The sequence below is a fragment of the Lithobates pipiens genome, unplaced genomic scaffold (assembly GCF_037356315.1).
Source record: "Lithobates pipiens isolate NorthernLeopardFrog02 unplaced genomic scaffold, aLitPip1_a1.2 Scaffold_1, whole genome shotgun sequence".
In the NCBI taxonomy this organism is placed as follows: domain Eukaryota; kingdom Metazoa; phylum Chordata; class Amphibia; order Anura; family Ranidae; genus Lithobates; species Lithobates pipiens.
This window is the reverse complement of record NW_027507685.1, coordinates 14,178,969-14,200,541: the sequence shown is the minus strand read 5'-3', so window position 1 is coordinate 14,200,541 and position 21,573 is coordinate 14,178,969. Positions and strand designations below refer to the sequence as shown.

General features: G+C 43.8%; 1 protein-coding gene across 1 annotated transcript in view; it reads left to right on the top strand.

The window, feature by feature from the left end:
- The window catches only part of SMARCA1 (SNF2 related chromatin remodeling ATPase 1), a 264,681-nt gene that overhangs the window by 193,205 nt on the left and 49,903 nt on the right, over nt 1-21,573 (top strand). Inside the window, exons 19-21 of the mRNA XM_077478748.1 lie at nt 2,705-2,827; nt 15,625-15,757; nt 16,295-16,413. Of these exons, the coding sequence (XP_077334874.1) occupies nt 2,705-2,827; nt 15,625-15,757; nt 16,295-16,413 (375 nt within the window). The remainder of the gene's footprint in view (nt 1-2,704; nt 2,828-15,624; nt 15,758-16,294; nt 16,414-21,573) is intronic.

The following is a 21,573-nucleotide window of genomic DNA, read 5'->3' as shown; positions in this document are numbered from 1 at the left end:
CAAGGGCCTCTTCCCGACAACCCTGGCCGTTGGTTGTCGGGGTCTGCGGGCGGGGGGCTTATCGGAATCCGGGAGCCCCCTTTAAGAAGGGGGCCCCCGGATACCGGCCCCCCACCCTATGTGAATGAGTATGGGGTACAATGTACCCCTACCCATTCACCTGTGAAATAAAGTACAAAAAAAAACACAACACAGGGAAAAAATATTTTATTGCACAGCTCCGGGGGTCTTCCGTCTTCGGGGGTCTTCTCGCCGGACTCCTCCGCTATGTGTGTGTAGCTCTTTTGCTAGCGGAGGAGTCCGGCTTTCTTCCTCCCCGCCGCCGGCCTCTTCTCCCGACTTCGGGGGTCTTGTCCCCCTCTTCGGTTCTTCTGCCGGGCCACCGCGCCTTCTTCTAGCTCTTTTGCAGGCGGTGGCCCGGTCTTCTGTCGCCGCTGCCTTCCGTTCTTCTGTCGCCGCCTTCGGTTCTTCTGCCGGGCCACCGCGCCTTCTTGTAGCTCTTTTACAGGCGGTGGCCCGGTCTTCTGTCGCCGCTGTCGCCGCCGACTTCCGTTCGTGTTCTTCTTCTTGTTCTTCTTGTTCTTCTCCAGGAGATGTTGACACGTCGCTCCCTCCGGCTGGAATGCCAGAGCCGCGCTGTGCTGTCACTTATATAGTGACAATGGGGCGGGGTCACATGGTATATGTCACATGGGTTGGTCACATGGGTTGATGTCACATGGGGACTATGACATCGTAAGGGGGCGGGGTCACCATGTGACCAACCCATGTGACATATACCATGTGACCCCGCCCCATTGTCACTATATAAGTGACAGCACAGCGCGGCTCTGGCATTCCGGCCGGAGGGAGCGACGTGTCAACATCTCCTGGAGAAGAACAAGAAGAACAAGAAGAAGAACACGAACGGAAGTCGGCGGCGACAGCGGCGACAGAAGACCGGGCCACCGCCTGTAAAAGAGCTACAAGAAGGCGCGGTGGCCCGGCAGAAGAACCGAAGGCGGCGACAGAAGAACGGAAGGCAGCGGCGACAGAAGACCGGGCCACCGCCTGCAAAAGAGCTAGAAGAAGGCGCGGTGGCCCGGCAGAAGAACCGAAGAGGGGGACAAGACCCCCGAAGTCGGGAGAAGAGGCCGGCGGCGGGGAGGAAGAAAGCCGGACTCCTCCGCTAGCAAAAGAGCTACACACAGATAGCGGAGGAGTCCGGCGAGAAGACCCCCGAAGACGGAAGACCCCCGGAGCTGTGCAATAAAATATTTTTTCCCTGTGTTGTGTTTTTTTTTGTACTTTATTTCACAGGTGAATGGGTAGGGGTACATTGTACCCCATACTCATTCACATAGGGTGGGGGGCCGGTATCCGGGGGCCCCCTTCTTAAAGGGGGCTCCCGGATTCCGATAAGCCCCCCGCCCGCAGACCCCGACAACCAACGGCCAGGGTTGTCGGGAAGAGGCCCTTGTCCTCATCAACATGGGGACAAGGTGCTTTGGGGTGGGGGGGCCGCGCGGCCCCCCCTTCCCCAAGGCACCCCCCCATGTTGAGGGCACGCGGCCTGGTACGGCTCAGGAGGGGGGGCGCGCTCGCTCGCCCCCCTTTCCTGGCCGGCCAGGTAGCGTGCTCGGACAAGGGTCTGGTGTGGACTTTGGGGGAACCCCCACGCCGATTTTTTTCGGCGTTGGGGTTCCCCTTTAAGCCCATTCCAGGCGGCGGAGCCCGCGACATCTCCTTCGCGGGCCCCGCCTACCTGTACACGCGCTCGAAATGGGCGGACTTTCCGAGCGGGAACAGTCCGCTCATTTCGAAAGTACAGCGGACTGGCCCACACACGGGCGGACTGTTCGCTCAAACACAGTTTCAGCGGACAGTTTTTCGGAATTTCCGAAAGACTTTGTCCGTCCAACTGTCCGCTGAAACGGTCCGCTGAAAGCCCACACACGAGCGGACTGTCCGCCCAAACACTGTTCAGCGGACAAGGTTGGGCGAACAGTCCGCCCGTGTGTACGCGGCCAAACAGACTGAACCATGGCAGGGTGAAGATAAAATGGAGCAACCCTCATCCTTGGCATGCACAACATTGAAGTTTGGGAACTTTGTGAAATTAAAAATGTATGCTCTCGTTTACTTTTTGATGAAGACATTTATGAGTGATTTATTTACAGTATTTCATAATACCAATTCTTTTTTAACCAGCATCTTCCAAAGTTTCTTTTTATCTTTAGCAATTCTGTATTGACAAAAAAAAATAAAAAATCACATGGGGTTATGTTGTAGAACTTTAGATGCTTTAACTTTGTAACTTAGTTTAAAAAATACGTTATTTGCACGGGTTCTAAACATTTGTTTTCTTTGTGGCTACAGCAGGTTATTAAAAACGCAACAAAAGTGTTTTGTTGTTTTGGCTTTACTGCAGTTATATTTTATGGTTAGTATGCTTCTTGTTAATGCTCGAAGTGTTGTAAAAGGGGCTGCTTTGTATCACAGTGCTAAAGTGTTCTTACTTCCCAGTCTTGGGTTATTAGCACAGGTTCAGGGTTATTCTTCGTGACAAATGTTTTACTGTGAAAAGTCCGTCAATCCTTTTATCAGCTTTCCCTTGCTCCATTTCTGTATTATGTGTTGTAAAAAAAAAAAGAGTGATATGAGTGTGAACGCCTAATAACATTGCCACACCGCTGCAGATTCTCATCTTAACTTCTGATTTCAGGTCCCCAGGAATTCAGACCTCCCAAATGCATCTCAGGTTCAAAAAGAAGAACAGAGAAAGATTGATGAGTCTGAGCCTCTCAGCACTGCAGAGTCAGAAGAGAAGGAGACACTTTTAACCCAGGTATGCAGAGAATATTTCTGTAGTTGTCACAATATAAGAGGTAACTTATGTTGGCAGCTCATGTGGGCAGTTGGGTAATGGTGGACAAAAAAAGCAAAAGAGAATATACAGTAGTGGATGTTACCTTTTTGATTTTCAGACAGAAAAGCACATTACATATCATTGATAATACAGCTTCTAGTAATAAATGTCAGTTTTCATATTAGAGTAGTAGGTTCTTTCTTTGTAGAAGGGGTGAAAATGACTGCACACAGGGACTATTGACAGATATGAAGCGCAGATCAGAAGATGGCTACACCTAAGAACCAATGAATGACAGTAGTTCTGTAAAATAAATAAAAGAAATGTACAAAGCTGGCTAATATGCCTTAAAAAACACCAACCTACAAAGAACTATAGTTTATATAAAAAATACATTGATATCAGACACAAATAGCTGTACTGTACGGTATGTTCCCTTGCTTGTGTTAATCTAACATACAGCATCTCTCCCTTAAGCTGGGAGACTTTTACATCTATTTTTACATCTGTTTATGGGTGACTTGATACAAGTCCTCCTTTGTTTGTATAATTCTTTAATATGTAGAGCAGGGATATGCAATTAGCGGACCTCCAGCTGTTGCAGAACTACAAATCCCATGAGGCATAGCAAGACTCTAACAGCCACAAGCATGACACCCAGAGGCAGAGGCATGATGGGAGTTGTAGTTTTTCAACAGCTGGAGGTCCGCTAATTGCAGATCCCTGATGTAGAGTATCTCACAAAAGTGAGTACACCCTCACATTTTTTGTAAATCTTTTCATGTGACAAAACTGAAGAAATTACACTTTGATACAATGTAAAGTAGTGAGTGTACAGCTTGTATAACAGTGTAAACTTGCTGTCCCCTCAAAATAACTAAACACACAGCCATTAATTTCTAAACCACTGGCAACAAAAGTGAGTACACCCCTAAGTGAAAATGTCCAAATTGGGCCCAAAGTGTCAATAGTTTGTGTGGCCACCATTATTTTCCAGCAGTGCCTTGACCCTCTTGGGCATAGAGTTCACCAGAGCTTCACAGGTTGCCACTGGAGTCCTCTTCCACTCCTCCATGACAACATCTTGGAGCTGGAGAATGTTAGAGACCTTGCGCTCCACCACCTTCCGTTTGAGGATTCTCCACAGATGCTCAATAGCATTTAGGTCTGGAGACATCCTTGGCCAGTCCAACACCTTTAGTGGTCATCTTGGAGGTGTGTTTGGGGTCGTATGTTGGTATACTGCCCTGTGGCCCAGTCTCCGAAGGGAAGGCATCATGCTCTTCTTCATTTATGTCACAGTACATGTTGGCACTCATAGTTCCCTTAACCTCCCTGGCGATATGATTATGTCAGATTTTTTAATGTCAATGCGGTACATTGTTTTGCATTGAAATTTGGCGTTTTATATTGTAGGCCTGTAATTCTGAGGAAAAACTCACTTAAATCTGTCCAAACAAGAGTCTAATAGACATCCCGGGTATGATACATTTTGAAACACAAAATCATAAATTATAATATAATAAATATATATATATATATATATATATATATGTGTGTATATATATATATATAAAATTAAAAATAATAATGCATTTTATTCAATAATGTAATCAAATTAAAAACACTGAAATTTGTCCAAGCAAGGGTGCAATATTACTAGTATAATAATAACACGCTGTAATATTAGACACTGCATTTTGGTTTAGTAAACATCCCGGGTATGAAACATTTTGAAACATGGGATTTCACAAATTCTGACATCACAATGAAGACAATGGAAAGCGTCCCTCTACATCAAACACGGTATTAGACTAGCTAGAAAACAGCGATAGTGAATTAGAATCACTTGCAGAATTCAGTGATAGTGATAGGTGGGGAAATTTGTCATCAGACACTGAAAGTGACGACAGAGACAATTCTGCGACCAAGCTCAGTGCTACGTGATCTGTACCACAGTCACTAGGGCACCAAGTTTGCACACCACTGAGCTCAGTCGCAGAATTGTCGCAATTGTCACTTTCAGAGCCTGATGACGAATTTCCTCACGAATCACTAGCGCTCAATTCTGCAAGTGATTCTAATTCACTATCACTATTTTCTACTGGTCTTAAACCACTTTTGATGTAGATGGACACTTTTTGGATACCACGGATGTTCTAAAGTTTCCAAGTTGCAGAAAGAACGGTATATATAATATAAAAGTGCAGGCAGGGCACTGGACAAACACCAGGGACAAAACTGAGGTGAAATGATTTCATACAGTAATGTAATCTACAGATTACAATGTATTTTGTGTGTTATGTTTTTATGTACTTTTTTGAATTTGCCTCCGGGCTCCACCCCATGCTTGGCGATGTTTGCAGGGAACATTGATGCATTTGGCGAAGCATCTGGCGGAGAGCACAGCAGGAGTACATCGCAGGATCCTAGGGACAAGGTAAATAACTGTACCTGGTTACTGCACTGCAATCCCGTGGCTCGAGATTTCCACTATTGGTACTGAAAATTAACCCCGGGCCACACTTGGGAGTACCGCCAGTGAGGTTAATGAACTGTAGCTCCCCAGTGCCAGAAGCACTCATGCAGCCCCAATTATGAGACTCCCACCACCATGCTTGAATGTAGGCAAGACACACTTGCCTTTGTACACCTTACCTGGTTGCCGCCACACACGCTTGACACCATCTGATCCAAATACGTTTATCTTGGTCTCATTAGACCACAGGACATGGATCCAGTAATTCAGTAATCCAGGCTTCCTTCTGGGATGAAAGCCATGCAGACCAATTTGATGCAGTGTGCAGCATATGGTCTGAGCACTGGCAGGCTGTCCCCCCCCCCACCCGTTCCACCTCTGCAGCAATTCTGGCAGCACTCATACATCTATTTCCCAAAGACAACCTCTGGATAGGACGCTGAGCACATGCACTCAACTTATTTGGTCGACCATGGCAAGGTCTGTTGTGAGTGGAACCTGTCCTGTTAAACTGCTGTATGGACTTGGCCACCATGCTGCAGCTCAGTTTCAGGATCTTAGCAATCTTCTTATAGCCTAGGCCATCTTTATGTAGAGCAACAATTCTTTTATTCAGCTCCTCAGAGAGTTCTTTGCCATGACGTGCCATGTTGAACTTCCAGTGACCAGTATGAGAGAGTGAGAGCAATAACACTAAATTTAACACACCTGCTCCCCATTCCCACCTGAGACCTTGTAACACTAACGTGTCGCATGACATCGTGGAGGGAAATGGCTAATTGGGCCCAATTTGGATATTTTCACTTAGGGGTGCACGCACTTTTGTTGCCAGTGGTATTAATGGCTGTTTGCTGAGTTATTTTGAGGGGACAGCAAATGTACACTGTTACGAAAGCTGTACACTCACTACTTTACATTGTATCAAAGTGCAATTTCTTCAGTGATGTCACATAAAAGGATAATAAAATATTTACAAAAATTTGAGGGTGTACTCACTTTTTTGAGATACTGTTATAAAATTAGGCATAGACTACCTGATGAAAACATAGAAGGATTGATGGATGTGAAGAACAAATTCTGAAATCTTTTGTTTTTTTTCCCCCACAAATAGAACTTTCCTTTGGTGGTATATGATCACCTCTGCGGTTTTTATTTTTTGCGCTATAAACAAAAAGAGCGACAATTTAGAAAAAAAAAAACACAATATTTTGTACTTTTAGCTATAATAAATATCCCCAAAAAAACAAAAACATTTCTTCATCAGTTTAGGCCGATATGTATTCTTCTACATATTTTTGGTAAAAAAAAAACACAATAAGCGTACGTTGATTGGTTTACGCTAATTTTATTGTGTCTACAAAATTAGATTTATGGAATTTTTATTATTACTTTTAAGTCATTTTTAGTAATGGCAGCGATCTCCGATTTTTATTAGGACTGTGACATTGCGGTGGACAGATCGGACACTTTTGACTCTTTTTTTGGGACCATTGACATTTATAAAGCACTATTATGGAGATGCTGATTTCATTTTCTAGCAGGACATGACACCTGCCCACACTGCCAAAAGTACCAATACCTGGTTTCATGTTCATGGTGTCACTGTTCTTGATTGGTCAGCAAACTTGACTGACCAAAACCCCATAGAGAATCTAAGAGGAAGATGAGAGACCCCAGCCAGACCCAATAATGCAGATGAGCTGATTGCCACTATCAAAGCAACCTGGGCTTCCATAACACTTCAGGTTACTCGCCTCCATGACACGCCGCATTGATGCAGTAATTCATGTAAAAGGAGCGCCGACCAAGTATTGCGTGCATACTATAGTGTACATGGACATACTTTTTAGTAAGCCAACATTTCTGTATTAAAAATCCCTTTTTTTATTGGTCTTATGTAATATTCTAATTATCTGAGATACTGAATTTTGGGTTTTCATTAGCTGTAAGCCATAATCATCAAAATTAAAAGAAAGAGTTTTGACTTTTTGAATTGTGTTACTGAAATAAATTAGCTTTTTGATGATATTTTAATTTTATGAGATGCGCCTGTATGTTATTTTAATACGGACCCCAAATCCTGTAAAATCAGAACTGAATTTTTAGGACTCGTTCATAATAACGGAAAGGACCTTATTTATGCTTGGATCGGTTTTCATAGGGATTTGACAGACAATGAAGAGATGATTTATTGCTTCCTCTTTCCTCGTCGTCTTTTTAACTCCCTAAATGTAGCATCACTGTTCTGCTACTGAATGCAAAGCACATGGTAGCGGGGAGATTGCAGCGCAGCCCCATTTACCTGAAAGTATAATTCCTGTCACAGCTGCAGTATGTGTACAACCCTGGGTGCTGCAGCTAAAGTTGCAGCTGTTGAGGGTGGTAAAAACACAGCTCAAGCATATGGTATTACCACCTCCCAAACCTCATGTGTGAACAAGCTCTTGGTTCATATTTGTGCGACTGTATGTAGGGCAGCCCATTATTTTCAGTGTGCTGCCCTACCTGCAGAAACATAGGGATAAATGTCCCAAACGTTTTTTGTTTTTTTTTATTTCACAGCACCAAAAACATACCCCTGCATGTCTGCTAAAGAGCAGCATGTCTGCGTGTCACTTGCAATGTTGGACACATTTCCTGACATGGAGTAATCTAAACCAACTCTTATGCTGCGTATACACGATCGGACATTCCGACAACGAAATCCTGGGATTTTTTTCTGACGGAAGTTGGCTCTAGCTTGTCTTGCATACACACGGTCGCACAAATGTTGTCGGAAATTATGATCGCCAGGAAGGCGCTGACATACAACACATACGACGGCACTGTAAAGAGGAAGTTCAATAGCCAGTGCGCCACCCTTTGGTCTCCTTCTGCTAATCTCGTGTTAGTAGAAGTTTGGTGAGAGTGACGATTCGTGCTTTTCAGCCTGGTGCTTTTCCGATCGTTACTGCTCTTCAGTTTGTGCTTGTGGGTTCGTATGTGGTTTTCAGTGTGTGCTATTTATAGTACATATTTGATTTTCAGTGCGTTCTTGTTTGCTTGTTTCTGAATTTAAGCTCGTTCTCAGGCCTTTTTGATTTTCAGTGCATTCTGTTAGTTCGTTCTGACCAGCCGACCTTTTGAAGCCATGTTGGGGTATGTACTCATCGTACACCTCGTGCTGTGCGGGGCTTAGTGTTGGGGTTCTTACTTTGACCCAAGTCCAGTCCATGAACAGGGGTGAGGAGGAGTTCATAGACAAAGAATTGGTTGCTCCAGCGTGACCAATTCTCTCATATGCCTTTGTTGTGGGAGATCACTGACAATAATCCTGATGATTTCAGGAATTCTCTCCGGATGACGGACCCCGTTTTTCACCATCTGTTGGCTTTGCTGTCCCCTTATATTACCAAGCAGGACACCTGCATGCGGCAAGCCATCACTTCCGAGCAGAGGCTTGTCCCCACCTTGCGGTACTTGGTGATGGGAAGGAGTCTGCAGGACATCAAGTTCTCGACAGGCTTCTGCCCCCAGGCTCTGTGAATCATTATTCCAGAGACCTGTTCTGCCATCATTCAGGTCCCACAGAAGGACTATATTAGGGTAAGTTTTATCCTTTAAAATCACATTATATGTATTTAAATAAATGTATTTTCTCTTATATTCACCGACCGACACAGCTCCTCTCTTAGCCATTGGGTTGTTACGCCCACCTTTAGGAGAATACTAGGCATTACTTGTTATGTAACACACAGAACTTTCCAGTTCCGTCCAGGGGGCGGTCCCCTGGGTAACAACCCTCCAGCCTGCCATGTAGTCATCAGTTTTATTTTGCCTAGTGAAGGAGAAGGACCTAGGAACCCTGACGGGCCCATAGGTCTGTCTTTTTTTGTCTGCAGAAGCTTGGCTTTTTGCGCAAGACGATAGATCCTGTGATCTGCTATCAACAACCAGCTGGGTGACAGGCTGGATACCCTTATCCTTGTAGTCTCCCCAGTACGGCCATCGAGTATGTGTAGGTCGCAGCTCCACGCTAGGTCGGCCACAACGAAACCTCAGCTCCAGAGGTGGTCGTGAGCTTTTATGCTCCGGGGCACACATATGACCGGGCTACTGATGTCTGCGTCACAGTGTACTGGGCCAGCAGCCACCCTGTACTGATCAGTGAGTGGGTCTGTGATGGAATGTCTCCCAGCTCTTCACAACTGGTAAGTACAGCTCTCCCTGCCTCGGTGGGGCTGAGCAGCAGGGCATTCCCTGGGAGGTCGATTCGGGGGTCCCTCACCTCCCTCTCTTCTCTCCCTGTCCCTTTCCCCTTCCCCCCCTCCAAGGGGGATGCTTCTGAGTGATGTGTGTGTGTCTGTGCAGGGGCTGTCAGGGGGGCTCTCATCTGGTGGGGGTGGCGCTGGCTGGCTGTGTCCTGTTTTCCATCCCCCTGGAAGGTGTCTGTTAGGCTGTGCTTGTGTCCTGTGCAGCGCTGTTTCCACCGCCATTATTCCTCTCTGTCCCTCATAGTTCTGCATTTGGCAGCCATTTTAGGTGTGGGCAAGGGAAAGCATGCTCTCCTGGGCTTCGGCGGCCATTTTCCCTGTGATTTGTCCTATACTGGACATCAGCGGCTATTTTTTAGAAGCCTGAACATGTTTTTCAGTGTTCTCTAGCCGCAGCATGTGCTCCTGTGCTCTGGCGGCCATTTTCCCTGTGTTTTATGTCCTTATGCTGGACACTGGGCGGCCATTTTCTTTGAGCCTGAGCACACTACAGAGCGGTTTCAGCACCATTAGCAGCTGCTTCCACCGACACAGGGCTGTTTCCTCTGCACCTGGGAGCCAAAAGAGACTACAGGCACTACCTGCTGGGTAGCGCAGAAGCCCTCAGGATGGTGAGTCCTACGGAAAAGAGCCCCTCAGCCAGAAGCAGTAAGGAGGGTGAAACTGTCACTGTCCTAAGTCCCCTTCGGGTGGCAGACAGGGTAGGGTTATCCAAATCCTGGAAGTGACTCGTGGGCCTGGACGCTGGCAGCATAGGGAGACACAAGGCACATTTCCATCCAGACTGCTGAGATCGTATGTGACTCTACTAGACTTCCCTGCATCTGACAACAATTTTTCACATGTGAGTGTTTTAATGCTATTTGCTATTAAATTCATGCAATCTTACTAAGAGGCGCCTGTTGCTTTGTTTTCTATCTTACATATCTCGAGTGGCTTCAACTCCCCTTACAAGACTGCCCTACCATACAGACTGCACATCCTCACAAAGAGCTGTATTTACTCAAAGGATGTTGTTATGAACTTGCATTGCTGATTGTTGCTTTTCTCCTATGTGTAATGCTATGCTACCATGGATCAATTCATGGGTCTATGTAAGCACTGTCTTTCCTAGTAAGGTGTACTTATATGTATTATGAAGCACTGTATCTGTTCTTATATAATATGAAAATAATAAAAAGTTATATATATATATATATATATATATATATATATATATATATATATATAAAATAATTCTGATCTGGATACAAGAAGTGTGAAGCCTATCAAAAGAATACTACAATGGTGATAGAGGAATCTAAATGGCTAGGAGAACATAGCCTTCTCATGGTTAAAGTCTCTGTCACTCCTCATAGTATGCCTCTTGGTACAGCTAGGTTGATGATATGAGTTCTCTCCGTTTTTATTTTTATTTTTTATTTTATTTTGCTTTTTTAATAAATCTTGTAAAATACAATCTAAAGCAAAATTTGGAGGCTATTTCTGGAACTATAGCTACTTTTTTTTCATTTGTAACTCAGAACTTGAAACTTCAAATTGCCTTTGCAGATTGAAGGCAATCATTTTTTGATATTGCATCTTATTAAAGATGCACATTCTGTATAATTTAACATCAGACTTCAGATAAAAAGATCCCCCTAATCTAACAGAGCACTTAAGAAAAAAAAAACGCATGTACATTATGGAAAATTGTAGTTATATTAATAGGAGTTTCTGAAATATTTCTTCCACGGAGTAATAATTTAGATTTCATTATAAAACAAAGAAATATAAATGTTTTCTTTGCTGCTTTGTCATACGTATTATATTATATATATATATATATATATATATATGTATATATATTTGTACTGTGTGTATATTTAGATGTACTGCATGTCTTCTTGCAGGAATATGATTTTTACAAGTAGTAATCGTGTTTTATGTTCTATTGTGTTTTTATGTTCCATTTTTCTCTTTTTCTGATTGGCGTTGGCAGTGCTCAATCAATTTACATTTTCAAACGTAGCTCCACTGATATTTTGTTAAACTGAAATGCCAATCAGGAGGAGAAATAACCCTCATATAAACACGTGCAGTATCTAAGTTCCGGGGGGGGGGGGGACAACTCTCATCATGTCAGTCCAGTATGTCTTTGCCTGAATACGTGAAGGGATTGTATTTACTGTTCATTCAATAGTGCATTAATGTGTACAGACACAAAATGGAGATAAATAAGGGGTAGAATCAATGGACCACTTAGTCTTTTTCTGCTCTCACTCTTCCATGTTTCTTTAATTGTAAGACTATCATTAAAGATCATATTTTGGCAACATGTGGGACCAATCAGAGCCCTAATAGTCATAAAGTTTAGGCTTCTTTCGCACTGAGGCGCTTTAAGGTGCTATAGCACTAAAAATAGCGCCTACATATCGCCTGTAAAGAGCCTCTCCTCTCACTCCATTGTGAAATGCCGAGTGCTTTCACACTGGAGCAGTGTGCTTGCAGGACGGTAAAAAAAGGCCTGCATCTTTGCAGCACTGTAGGTGCGATGTATACACCGCTCCTAAAGTGCCCCTGTCCATTGCAATCAATGGGCAGCGCCACCAAACGACAGTGGAACTTTGCGGGTGGTTTTAACCCTTTTTCAGCCGCTACCGGGGGTTAAAAGATCCCCACTAGCGGCCAAATAGCACCACTAAAACGGCGGTAAAGCGCCACTAAAAATAGCGGTGATTACCACCGACGCCCCCAACACCTCAGTGTGAAAGTACTCTTACTCACTTTTTCACATCTTATTTCTCAATCACAGCACACACAAGAGGGTACTCTTGAAGGGTACATCATAAAGTAGGTGCTGTGTAACTTCTTCTGTTTCTGTGCTTGAAGCTTTACCAGCCAAATTCAAATTTAAGTCCTGAACCGTGAAAGCTGGCCCCGGAAAAGGCAAGCAAAACGCAAAAAAATAGTCACCAGTATTTTCTGTGGCTTCTCTGCAGCTGTTTTTTGTCCCCTTACAGACTTGCAATGTCTTGTTCCCCACTGTGTGTATGCATGAAGATGGCTTTCTTGATAGAGGAACAGGTCTTTACTTCCTCATTTCTGAGCTGCCCCTTGATTACTGGCAGGATAATTTTTTAGAAGCCACAGAATGAATGACACAGAAGGATTAAGATGCTTGCCCTGTTGGCTTTTATATTCAGCCAACTAACAGTTAAGCCGCGTACACACGTAGCCGTCTGTCCGACGTACTTAGTCTGGCGGACTTCCCGCCAGACTGTCCGTCGGACTTTCCGAACGGGCTACTTGCCCACACACGGCACTTTTTCAGCAGACTAATACGGCGTACTAAGTCCGCCGTACTATCCGCCCTACTTTTGAAATGAACGGATTGGCCCACACACGCGGAGGAAAGTCCGCTCATTTCGAGCGCGTCTCCAGGTAGGCGGGGCCCACGAAGGAGACGTCGCTGGCCCCGCCGCCTGGTATGGACTTAAAGGGGAACCCCAACGCCGAAAAAAATCGGCGTGGGGGTCCCCCCAGGTCCACATCAGACCCTTGTCCGGGCACGCTACCCGGCCGGCCAGGAAAGGGGGGGGCCGAGCGAGCACCCCCCTCCTGAGCCGTACCAGGCCGCGTGCCCTCAACATGGGGGGTGCCTTGGGGAAGGGGGGCCGCCACGCCGATTTTTTTCTGCGTTGGGGTTCCCCTTTAAGTCCATACCAGGCGGCGGGGCCAGCGACGTCTCCTTTGCGGGCCCCGCCTACCTGGAGACCCGTTCGAAATGAGCGGACTTTTCTCCAGGCGTGAAAAGTCCACTCATTTCAAAAATACGGTGGACTGGCATACACACGGCCGGATTGTCTGCCGAAATGCAAGTCCGGCGGGAAGATTGGAGTGTAAAACTACTTTCTAAGTCCGCCGTACTTTCGGGTCAAAAAAGTATGCCGGAGGCTACACACGGGGGGATTGTTTGGCGGACTTCAGTTTGTCGGACTTTTCCACCCGCTTGTTTGATCGTGTGTACGCGGCATTACAGGCAGTGGTGCTTTAGATGATCTTCCACTGCCAATATACAGCTACAAAGCTGAAGGCACAGGAAGTGGTATTTTGCAGGGCACTGCTTAGGTACAGTTAACATTTCTAGATGTTCCCTATAATATAGAAGATCTTAACTTTTTGATTTCAAGTCCACTTTAAAAGGCAATGTTAAAGCAGTACTGCAACCTGTAAATCATCTTGGGGGTGGGCATCTGAGGATGGAAGATTCTACTAAACTAGATGATGAAAGCAAGGGACACATAACACTGAAGTAATGTCCCTTGTGTGTATTTTGCACTTTTTGTTTGTAAACTCAGGCTTTAATTGTGTGCCCCTGCTGTTTACTAGTTACTGCCAACACTGAGTTATTGCAGAGAATGGTAGACCTTGGGCACATTGGACATACTAACTAGCAAATTCTAGTATAATGTTCTTATGCTGTCATGAAGTGGAAATTGCATTTTTCAGTAAGATAATGCTCAACGTCTGTGCATTGCTTAACTCAATTTCAGTCACAGGTGCAGAAGTGCTTTGTGAAGGACCTTTACATCAATGTCATGTATCCAGCAATTTTACCACTAAATTCTGTTTGGAAGTCTTTTTGCACACACTCAGCACATTAAAAATCTTAGCACGTGCTAAAAGAGAGAGGGGTAAAGGCTAAATGCTTGATTGCTTATTGCAGCAACTAGGCTGATGCTGCATAGTTAAAGATGAGAAGAGACCAGTGAGTATCACCTTTGGAAGCAAAATAAGCCTTGCTCAGCACATTTTTGGCTTCACCATGAAAATATTACCCTATGACCTTAAAGTGAATTTATTGTGTACACAAAAGAATATAACTTAATGATACTGGTAAGGTAAAAAAAATTGTGATAGCTACTACCTTGGGAGTATTCTAATTCCTAGGTTGTATAGAGGTCATGACTTCTCACTTATTCTTAAATGCTCAGATGCCCATGAGGCCATCATCTCTGGCTTCTTCCTGGTGCTGGTCTACGACCATCTTGGTTGGCCGATTCTGGATGAAGTCACTGGCAGCATGCTGGCAATGTAAACAGAAGCTACACATGCAACTCCATGTACAGAGAACTGCAAACAGAAGGTGCATTTATTTTATTGCATAAAAAACATTACATACGTGCAATTTCTTGTTCCAGCCTTTAGTTCCACTTTAAGGGTACTTTCACACTGGGGCATTGGGGGTAACCATTTACCATCATTTTAGCGTCGCTTGTCGGCTGCTAGCGGGGCACTTTTAACCCCCGCTAGCACCCGAAAAAGGGTTAAAAGTGCTGCCACAGCTACGGCAGCTCTTCCCATTGATTTAAATGTATATTGGGCGTGTATACACTGCTCCTAAAGCGCCTCAAAGATACTCCTTGCAGGACTTTTTTTTGATGTCCTGGCAGTGCACTGTTCCAGTGTGAAAGCCCTTGGGCTTTCACATGGAAGTGGTAGGAGAGGCTCTTTGCAGGCGCTATTTTTAGCGCTTCTAAAGCGCCTCAGTGTGAAAGGAGTCTTAAGCAGTATTAAACCCATTCATTTAATTGTTTCCCAAAACAGTTAGATTCAAGATATGCCATTAATGATAATTTGCACATTAGCTTGTGCTCTGAACCAAACTCTCAAATGATCAAATAGCTGATGTCATAACTAATCACATGTGCAGCACCATGGCAGCTGCAGATCAAACAGGGACCAAGATGGCAGCTTCCTTGGCTGTAAAGCTGTTTTAAGCTCTGCCTGCAGTTATTCAACTGTCAAATGCCAGCAGCTCCACTTGAATGAAAGGTTAAGGCTTATTATTGACTATTGAGAAGGCAAGGCCCTGTGTAAAGCCTGTGCATAGAATGCATAGCTCTCCTTAAACTAATAATAATAACTTGTTTGAAGATAAGAACATATAATTAACAGAAATTATATTTAATGCACTGGTAGCCAATTATATTGTATGAGATGTAAAAGATTTGTTTTATTTTCCTATTATTACTATCAATATTTTTTTTTTTGGCTGTTAGGGCTTTACAAACTGGAACAAGAGAGACTTCAACCAATTTATTAAGGCTAATGAGAAATATGGCCGTGATGATATTGATAACATTGCACGAGAAGTTGAAGGAAAAATGCCTGAAGAGGTCATTGAATACTCAGGTCTGTCATCTTTACAACAGATTATTTTTTTTAAGACGATAATGTTTCATTTATGAAAATAGTTTTTTCCGATATTATAGTAGAATTTTTTTTATTTTGTGTGTGCATGGGAAATCACTGACTGATAGCTAAGAAATACTTGCAGCTTTTTATATGTATCATGGGTTCATATACTAGGAAGATCAGAAACAACTTCAGTCTGGCTTAAATGTCAGCAGTCATGCATAGATGCTATTGTGGAGCTGCTGTTGCTGGGATGGTAAAGCATAAATAATTAAGCAGAATGTTTTGGCTTGGAGAGATATAGATGTACCCTATTGGAAGAGAGAGCAAACAGAGAAACATTTAGTGAAGACAAGCAATGCAGGATTAGAGTCCAACAGAGAAGCCTAGGTACATTTTGTTCTAAGTAAGGTTTTACTGAACTTCATTACAGGGAGTAGAGCACCTGAGTGGGGAACTGTTTAAAAGGAAGTATGTTTGATACTAGACTCCATAAATGTATTACTTAGTAAATAATGATTTGTTTGTTTTCAGCTGTGTTCTGGGAACGTTGCAATGAATTGCAGGACATTGAAAAAATAATGGCTCAGATTGAACGAGGTGAAGCAAGGATCCAAAGAAGAATCAGCATCAAAAAAGCTTTGGATGCAAAAGTAAAATTATCTTAAACCATTTTGTGTACCAGATGGGTCAAATTTACTTGCATCGGCTTCTGTTTCTAGAGCCCATGTACACTACAGATGAGCTTCCCCATAAAATATCAGTGATCCTACTGCTACACAGAGCCCCACTCTTTGTGATTTAGGCCTGGTTCACATTTTTGTGGTGCACTTTAGATGTGATGCACCTTAGTTGCATTTTGCATATGTTTTAGGTGTGTTATCATTGAACTCTAGATAACATGCAACAACGATGCAGTAGGAAGGATTTTTTAAACTCCCACACCAAATAAAAATGCACAGGTGTGAGCAGGCCTTAAACGTAAAACAGCTTTAACATGGGTGGAGTGTCTAAGCCCACGTATACACGGTCGGAGATTTTGGCAACCAAATCCATCGGATTTTGCCTGTCGGATTTAGTCAGATTGTGTCCGAAACTGTTGCATACACACGGTCGAGCCAAGTTGGCGAAAAATCAGATCTTTCAGAACGTGATGACGTAATTTTGTTACGATGGGACTACATTCAGGCTAGTAGCCAATAGCTTTGATGTAGGAATTTGATCTGAGCATGCGTGGCACTTGGTCCGATGAAAATGCTCTACACATGATCGGATTAGGTCCGTCCGGCCCAGTTGGTCGGGAAATATTTCCAACATGTTGGAAAATTGGGTCGGACGGAGATTCGGACGGAATCAGTCCGATGCATACCACACACAGTCGGATTATCTGATGACACGGTCCGATAAGACTCATTCCGACAGATTCTCCGACCGTGTGTACAAGGCTTTATAGGCTTCTAATGCCCATCTGCCCCTAACACTGGTTTTAAGGGTTAATGAAAAATGTAATTGCTTTTATGCACTGCCTAGTCCTATTTGCTGCTTTTTTGTGCATTGGTTGGCCTGCATTTTCTTGTTCAAGTGAATTACATTACATCCTTTAAAAATGAAAAAACAAACAAAAAAACAAGCATATGGTGGGATTGTAGTTTATTGTTATCTTGGTCTATAAAGGAACGTACTAAACAAATATATTTGTACAAATATGCAGGTCTGCGGCCCTAGCAACCATACCAAGTGCTCTCTGTAGCAGAGCCCTGACTAACTCACAATACTTCCATCTCTCAGTGTAAATGCTGTTTTATAATAGATTACAACAAGACACTAATAAAAATACAGCTTTAATTATAGCTGTATTCAAAGAATGTTAAAGGATTTTTAATCAATACATTATTATAATAATCTGTAAGTTATTATTGAATCCAAACTGATTTAAGAGTGTATTTTAAAATTTGCCTGGGGCAGTGTGAGCTGCTTGTACATTAATTGGATGAGTTCAAGTGAGCTGCAATGGTAGTGTTTGAGGATTGGTGATCAGGCTCAGAGCGAAGTAGCTATAGCAGTAGAAAGGGTTCTCACAGAAACCAGCAGGATAAATACACAAATAGGTCCCCCTGATGGGTGATGTAGGCTCCTCTGGGACGTGGGGTCTAAGCACTAACTGGTCTTCATCGGAGCTCCTAAGGGTGGAGAGTGGTTTTGCATTGTGCTAGTGCCGGTGTTCTGGCATATAGAGTCCGGGCATCACATAGTGTCCGCCCTGTACTGCGCATGCACAGTGCTTGCGCAGTACAGAGCAGAAGAAGCTTCGGAAAATCTCCGAAGATGAACGGCACCTGTGCCGTGAGTGGAGGGGGTAGCCCCACCATCCAAGCGGACATAGGGCTGTGAAAATTAGAGGGCCCCTCGTGGCCTCGCTTCGCTCGCCATGCTTCGGGCTCGTCCTCGCTGCGCTCGGCTCTTTTATATTCCAACTCTATGTCCACTTGGATGGTGGGGCTAGAACCTGGACTCACGGCGCAGGCGCCGTTCATCTTCGGCTATTTTCGGAATCTGTGTGTGCTGTGTACTGAGCATGCGCAGTACACAGTGGACACTATCCGGTGGGGGACTGGATATGATAGGACACCGGGTTGCAGTCCTCGGGATTGCCCCACTAAAAGGTGAGCAAGCCGGGGTCCTGTAGCAGATACAGCAAGAAGCAGAAGCAAAGTCAATGAACAAGCCAAAGGTTAGCAAGTGATTGCAGGTTGGGATTAAGTGTAAAATGAGTCAAGGAGCCAAAGGTCAGTAACAAGTATTAGTGAACATATGGATGGCAGGAGTGCAAGAAGCAAGATATTGACTGGAGAAGAGCACAATAATCTGGCAAAACACGAAGTGCTAAGACATGGCTTAGATGGGAAGTTCATGGAAGGAGCAAGGAGTTTAAGGTTCACCAGTAACCAGATAGAAAACAATGTTGTCCAAGGGATCAGGCAGAGAACTGTCCAGCATCTCAGGTGGCACAGTAAGAAGAGCCACTGCTAGCTACAACAGAGGTCCTGGGTTTGAATTTGGATTTTGACAGTACTTCCCTTTCAGGATGACCCATGGTTGTTTTAGGGTTAGGTTTGTGAGGAAACATCTGGTGGAATTGTCTTGTCAATCTAGGGGCATGAACGTTTTCCTCAGCTTCCCGAGAATTTTCCTTTGTCCCATATCCTTCCCATTGAACCAGATATTGTAATTTGTTCCTGATGATCCTGGAATTAATAATTTTTTCAGCCACAAATTCTTCTTATCCTTGCACCTCAAGAGGTGGAGGGGGTGGAAGAATTTTCCCAGAGAAAGGGTTTTTCATGAAATGGTTTGAGCAACGATATGTAAAAACGGGCTGAATCTTCATACTCTCAGGAAGTTATAAGTGAAAAATGTAAAACTGTATTAATTTGAGCTGAAATCTGTAAAGGTTCCACAAACTTTTAGCCCAGCTTTGCAGATGGAACATGTATGGTACATTTAAATATTTGGTAGATAACCAAACTTTGTTACCAACATGAAAGGTAGGAAGTCAGTCTCTTTGTAAAATTCCTGACCAAAGTCATCCAAAGTCTCAATCATATTATTAATGTAAATAATTTGTTGGTAACAGTAGGATTTGGAGCCAAGATAGGGAGGTATTAAGGTAAAAAATATCCCAGCATTTGTGTATCACCCCCCCCCCACCACCACCACTCGAACCAGCTCTGTACCCATTTGTAGCAGCTCTCTTCCCCCTCTCCCTGCATTCACAGGACAGCAGCAGGGGCCAGACTCGTACTAAGCCCAGCTCAGGAGGGAGCCCACAGGTGTGTCACCATAGGAAGCAGCTTCCAATGGTGGCATAACAAGAAAAGGGGGAGCCGAGAGCGCCAGTTGGGGTCCCCAGAAGAGAACATTTGGGGCTATACCAATATCAACGTAAACTGTACTACTGTGTCAGACACTACATAATCAAGCATTCTATGTTGTTTAAAAACTTCCCAAACCATCAGTTCTGCAGTTTGTGCGGCAGTGAGTACCACCTTAACTGGTATAAAATCAGCCATCTTTGTGAGATGGTCGATGACTACCAAGATAGTGACCATTTCTTTTGAGAGAGGTAGATCGACTACAAAGTTCATAGAACTTTACCCCATTGTTCTATTACATACACAGATCAAGCACGAGCCCATGTAGCTTTTGACATCTTCCTTGTAAGCAGACCACCAAAAGTTATGTGAGAAAAGTTCTTCTGTTCTAGAAACTCTAAAACACCCAGCAAGTCTGGAGTCATAAACCAACTGCAGGGCTTCTACCCCAGCAGATTTAGGTGAATGCACTTAAGTCCAAAAGCTGTTCTTGTAATCAAGGTTAATGTCCTTAGGAGGATGTTTCAGGAGTGGGTTATTTTTTATACACCTCTTTGAAAAGAAACGAGTTTCTTGGAACTTGTGGTCCCTAGAAATTTCTTTTGAGGAAGTATTGTACTTTTATGCCCTGTACACATGGCCGGACATTCGGACGACAAAATCCGCCTGATTTTTTTTGCGACGGATTTTGGCCCAAACTTGTCTTGCATACACGGTCGCACAAAGTTGTCGGAAAATCCGATCGTTCAGAACCAGGTGACATAAACCACGTACGACGGGACTATAAAGAGGGCAGTAGCCAACAGCTTTCCTCTTGTAATTTTTTCTGAGCATGCGTGGCACTTTGTCCATGGGAATTGTCTACACACGATCGGAATTTAAACAATTGGATTTTGTTGTTGGAAAATTTTAGATCCAGCTCTCAAACTTTGTGTGTCGGAAATTCTGACGGAAAAAGTCAGATGGAGCCCACACACTATCTGATTTTCCAACAACACAATCCGATCGCACATTTTCCATCAGAAAGTCCGACCGCGTGTACAGGGCATTAGAGTTGCTTACAAGATTCGTGACCCAGGACGATATAAGATAATAAAATTGAACCTGGAAAAGAAGATATCTTGGCAGGTTGAATGAATTGTACAATTGTTTTAAGATCAGTGAGAACAGTTACTGGTTGATTGGCCCCTCCTAGTATATTCTTCCATTTGGAAAAAGCTTCCTTAAAGTGGTTGTAAACCTCAGACATGAAAGATGAACAAAGCATGTCCCTCTATAGTGTGTATTTGTCTCAGTTAAGAGCACAAAGTGACATTTCTGTTTGCTGATTCATTCCTCTGCTATCAGCATGAATCACTTCTGACAAGTTTTCCTGACACCAAGAGAAACAAGGTAGCAAGGGAGGGGGTTCCAGCTGATTGACAGCCTCAGCTCTGTTCCTGTGCGCTGTGTGAGGAGGGCTGTGTCCCTTTCCTCCAATTAGCTCTCAGAGCTCCCTTCCCTATTTTTTCTGAATGCTCAGACAAGCGTTATACATTCTAGACTTTGAATGGATGTAGAGAAGAGAAGACTGCAGATAAACAGGTACAAGTTATGGAGGAGGATTTGTTTCTCCTCTGTGTATCACCCAAGGCCAGTCACTTCACTGGTTATATGTAAGGGTTTACAACCTATTTAATTACCAGCAGCTCACTATTCCCAGTGTCATCATTTTTTTTTCAGCTGAACATTTTAAACAAGACAAATGAGCACAAGAATGAAGCCGCTTCTTTTTTCCACTTCACTGATCAAGGATAGCGCTCGCAGCAGAATCAGATGCATCCACTTCCATGATAGCAGGCAGTTCAGGATCAGGATGTGTCAATATTGGCAAAGAAGTGAAAAGCATCTATACAGTGCATTGAAGTTATCATACCCCTTGAAATTTCCCACATTTTGTGG